Below are 4,497 nucleotides of genomic sequence, written 5' to 3' on the forward strand. Positions count from 1 at the left end.
GGCGGGGGCGGGGCCGGGGCTCACACTAGCGCGTAGGTGATGGCCATGCGGCCGGCAATGAGGAAGCTGACTGAGCTGGCCAGGGTTGATATGAGCAGGATGGCCTTGCTGGTTCCCGCCTGGCACTGGGGGTGGAGCCCCATGCCGAGCAACAGCGGCGCGATGGCAAAGCCGCCGCCGAGGCCAAGGCTGGGATGGGGGAGAGGGGGAAGGGGCCAAGTTGTGGTGAAGGCTTGAAGTCCGGGGCGCATGGCCGACAAGGGGACTGCTCAAACAAGCAGGCGGCAGCTCGCCGGGCTCTGAACATCGACCGCTTGGCGGCCGGCGATGCGTGCATGAGCAACCATTCACCGCGGCGGCTCTAGCAGGGGCTGCCAGGCGAAGCAGGGCGCCGCCAGCGGGCGGGCGGGCAGGCGCGCAGGCGGGAGATCTGACGGGCGCTCACCAGCCGCCAAGCACGCCGATCAGCAGCATGGCCAGGTTCTTCTCGATGATGTCGCGCGGCCGCCACTGGATCGCCTCCCAGTTGCGCCGCCGCAGCGCCTCGCGCTCCGCGGCGCGCGCCGCGCGGCGCTCGGCGCGCGCCTGCTTCTGGGCGGCAGCGGCGTCTGCGACGGGCGCCACGGGCTTGCTCTCCTCGGACGCGTGAGCCTGCTGCTGTTGCTTTTGATCATGGTTTTGGGGCTCCTGCTGGTGCTCAGCGTGCTGACCGTGTCGCTGCTGGAAGCTGCGGTTGAAGCGTGTGACGACGACGCTCGCGCCCACCGCTAGTATGACAGTGACGCCGATGCGCGCGCCGAGCAAACCGTAGAATCCCCCCGTGCAGGGCTGGACGACCGCGCGCTGCAGCACGCTGAACGCGAGCTGCTGCGCGAGCACCGCCAGCGTCAGCACCATCAGCAGCGCGGGCTGCCGCGCCGCCCACGCGCGCAAGCGGGCCGGAAGCGCGCCGCGCCGCCCCGCCGCCGGCCCCTCGGCGCCGCTGCCCGCGGGTGGAGACACAAGGATGACCTTTGCGTCGGCCGCCACGACCACGCTCGCGCCGGACGCGGCGCCGGTGCTGACCGGCAGCCGGCCCGACAGCCTCGCTGCCGAGATCGCGCGGAGCGTGGACACCGGGTCGCCGCCCGCGTGGTGGGCGGCGGCGTCGATGGCGTCCATCAACATGAGGGTGTCTGCGTCGCTCGTGAACGCCCGCGACAGCGCGCCCGACAGCGGGTAGTCGTCCAAGGCGGCCGCCTCGAGCGCTCTGACCTCGGCATCCAAGGCGCGGAACGCCTCCAGATCGTCCGCCATCGCGTCCTCTGGCGCGGCCCCGCTGGCCGCGGCGCCGAGGGAGCCGCGGCGGCCAAGCGCGCCGGCGACGAGCGCGGCGGCGGCGGCGCGGACAAGCTCGGGGTCGCCCTGCTTCTCAATGCTCGCGAGCGTGACGGACCCCGTGCGCGCGCGCCTGAGCGGCGGGGAGAGCGCGGCCGCCGAGCCCGGCGAGGGCGCGGCGCCGCCGTCCAGCGCGCCGGCGCCGGCGAACGGCGACACGACCCGGGCGCCGCCGGCGCCCGTGACCGAAATCAAGCCTCCGTTTGCTGCCCCCACGCCTGCGTTCGTGTTGTCGTCGTCGCCGCCGCTGCCGTCGCCCTCGCCCTCGCCTGAGGCCTCGGCGATGACGACCTGCCGCATCCCGTTCGCGATCGCCGCGGCTGCCTCCTCGCGCTGCTTCTCCTTCGCGCGCAGCGCCAGGTATGGCAGCAGGATTTTGATGAAAGCCCAGGAGAACACCGAGATCGAGGCCGCCTGCAGAAGCCAGAGGGGCACTATCGCGTTGGCGATGACGCCAAACGCGACGCCCAGCAGGACGGCCGGGGCAACGACGAGGACGGAGCCGTAGTCGATGACGGGGCGGCGCTCGGGGTCGGTGGGGTGGTTCTCGGCCACCGCCATGCTGCAGGACATGATCGCGCCGAGGAACCTGCGCGGCGATTGGGTGCAGGGAGGGGGTGGTTGGGGCGGGCGCGCTGGGCAGGAGTCGGCCAACATTTCGGCCCGGGTCGCCCTGATTTCTGGCCATGCTTGAGGATGGTCGCGGGACCCCGAATGGTCCGGAAAGAGGCGCGCTGAGAGTTCCCTCTTCGTGTGCCCCTTACTCCGCTTGTTGTGGGCGCCCTGCCTCGCGTCCGCCGCCCCCTGTTTCGATCCACCCGCGAACGCTCACATCACGAACGAGACGATGGCGGCCGTGTCGCGAATGCTGAAGCCGAGCAGCACGTTGAACAGCGGGTAGTACAGCTGCGCGCCGCCGCTGCCGCCAGGCGCGATGATGAGGCTGATGCCGACCGAGCAGATCAGCGCCACGACCGTCCGCCAGTCCCAGGTCCAGTGGCGGTCTGCGCCGCCTGCCTGGCCGCCCGCGGCGTGCGGGGCGGCGGCCGGCGGCTGGGGTGTGGGGCCCGCAGGCGGTGTGATGGGTGGGGCGGCCGCCGGCGCGTCGGCGAGCAAGTTTCGGCTGGGGGCGGATGGCCGGGGGACGCGCAGTGGGGAAGGGGGTCTGCGTGTGAGTGCATTCTCCGAGGCAGGGCAAGGGTTGACCCACGAGTGGGCCCTTAACGAAGCGGGGCGGCTCTACAAACTTTGCAGATCTGCATGTGGCGTGCACCCATCTTCTTGACTGCATTTCTGCGCGCGCCGCGAGGCGCGCGGCGTGCGCACCTGAGCGCATGTGTGCGGCCTGGCTGCTCAGCCACAGTGCTAGCGAGCAGGACGGCTGCCAGCAGCGGGCCCAGCAGCAGCGCGCTGCGGGACTTCATTCTAGAATCTATCACTATTATTGCTTTGAAGGGTGGCCAGCACTACCGATAGCAGGCGTGTTGCACGAGCTTGGTCCGGGTGAGATCCAGGTGCCAAGCGGGTGACCGGAATGTAGAGTTGAGTGGGCGGGTCAATCTCTTTGAAGAATTTGAAATAAGGCGCGTGTGAGAAGAACCAGCTGTGACACACCGGGCTCTCGGGGACTGGACATCTTTTTGTGTGAGATTTAGAAATTAGTTCCTGGCGGTCTTCTGAACCAGCAAAGCCGGCCCCTACGTCCCCACAAGGTAGCGATATAAAGGTTTACATACGGTGAACATCTTCACGGCGGCCTACACACCTACCGAAACCCCTGCCAACCCGCGAAAGTACTCCAGGTGCGATTTGGCACACCGACCAGTGCACGGTGCCTGCAGCCCAGAGCTCACATTACAAGGTGGCTTCGACATCACCTTGTCAGCTGTATTAAGCAGGCACCCGCTAAGGAGCCACCCACGCCAGCTTGGGCGCACCGCGTGACTTTGGCCAGTGCCACCAGGTGGCGGGCGCCGACCACGACTGATGCCGCTCCGACCCTTTGCGTCTCCCCACCCACATGCCCCCAGGACCTTGGGAGCTCCCAGCAGCCGCGACAGCCGCCTCCGCCAGACAGCCACCCGAGCGGCGCCGCCCCCAACCCAGCTTCCCACTGCAGGCCCCCACCAGCCGCAGCAGCAGCCATGGTGCAGCCCGCCCAGCCCGCGGTCTCCGCCTTCGCGGCCGCCGCCGCCGCGCGCTTCGCCAGCTGCAACCTCTCCTTCACAGCCGAGCCGCTAGAGCTTGACGCCTTCATCGCGGCCGGCGCCGCCGCCGCGGCCGCGGCGCCGCCTGTCTCAGACAAGTTTGATCATAACGAGGAAGAGGACCACCTCGAGGAGCTCAACCCTGCCAACATGCGCCGCACCAGCCGCGCGACGAACGCGGCGAGCGTCGGCTACGCACGGACGCTGAGCACGGCGCTGGAGACGGCTGCCTCGACGCAGCTCGCGGACGGGCTTGTCGGTGGGCACGCGTCTCTTGCGCTTTTTGGGCAGCTGCGCTGCGGTACAATGCTGGGCGGTTGGGCGGCGCGCGATCTCGCGTGTCATCATCAACCCCCCGCCATTCCAGCTGCAGGCCGAGCTTGTGCACACACCGCGCCCGGCTCGGCTACAGCCCTACCTAGCGCCCGCGCTTGCACCGCGACACGAAGCTGCCACGGCCTCCGTCCCTCAGCCGCGCATGCCCCGGTCCCTTGCGGCCAACCCTCGCCCCGCCCCGCCCGCCGCCCGCACCACGCCCGACCCTCCTCCCCCTCCTCCCCAGGCGTCAGCGGCCCCCAGGGCAAGGCCCAGCCCTTCACCATCATCCGCGACCCCGCGGTCTGGACCGCCAAGGACTGGGCGGCCGGCGTTGACGAGCTCATCTTCCACGTCGACCCGGCGGCCGCCGCGGCCCTCAAGGAAGCCGCCGCCAAGTACATCGCATCGGGCGCGCCCCTGGCGGCCCTGAGGAAGCCCGAGGACTTCCCCCTGCCGCCGGAGGTCGCCGCGCGGCTGGCGGACGTGAAGCGGGAGCTGCTGACGGGGCGCGGCGTGGCGGTGCTGCGGGGGCTGCCGCTGGATGAGATGGATGACGAGGCGGAGGTGGGGGCGCAAGGGGGTGTGAGGGTGGGGG

The 4,497-nt window shown here is 70.2% G+C and overlaps 2 protein-coding genes across 2 annotated transcripts; one reads left to right on the plus strand and one right to left on the minus strand.

Moving 5' to 3' along the window:
* Positions 1-20: 20 nt before the first annotated feature.
* On the minus strand, positions 21-2,801 carry MNEG_14360 (hypothetical protein; the record flags this gene model as incomplete). Its single annotated transcript, XM_014037167.1, has 4 exons — positions 21-189; positions 446-1,966; positions 2,210-2,500; positions 2,704-2,801. The coding sequence occupies 4 exons, from the start codon at positions 2,799-2,801 to the stop codon at positions 21-23; spliced, it is 2,079 nt and encodes a 692-aa protein (XP_013892621.1).
* A 720-nt stretch (positions 2,802-3,521) lies between these two features.
* On the plus strand, positions 3,522-4,389 carry MNEG_14361 (hypothetical protein; the record flags this gene model as incomplete). The annotated part of the gene is made up of 3 exons (XM_014037168.1): positions 3,522-3,843; positions 4,147-4,297; positions 4,365-4,389. 3 exons carry the CDS (start codon positions 3,522-3,524, stop codon positions 4,387-4,389), a joined length of 498 nt encoding a protein of 165 aa, XP_013892622.1.
* Positions 4,390-4,497: the final 108 nt, after the last annotated feature.

Source organism: Monoraphidium neglectum, assembly GCF_000611645.1.
Source record: "Monoraphidium neglectum strain SAG 48.87 unplaced genomic scaffold scaffold04429, whole genome shotgun sequence".
NCBI classification, from domain to species: Eukaryota; Viridiplantae; Chlorophyta; class Chlorophyceae; order Sphaeropleales; family Selenastraceae; genus Monoraphidium; species Monoraphidium neglectum.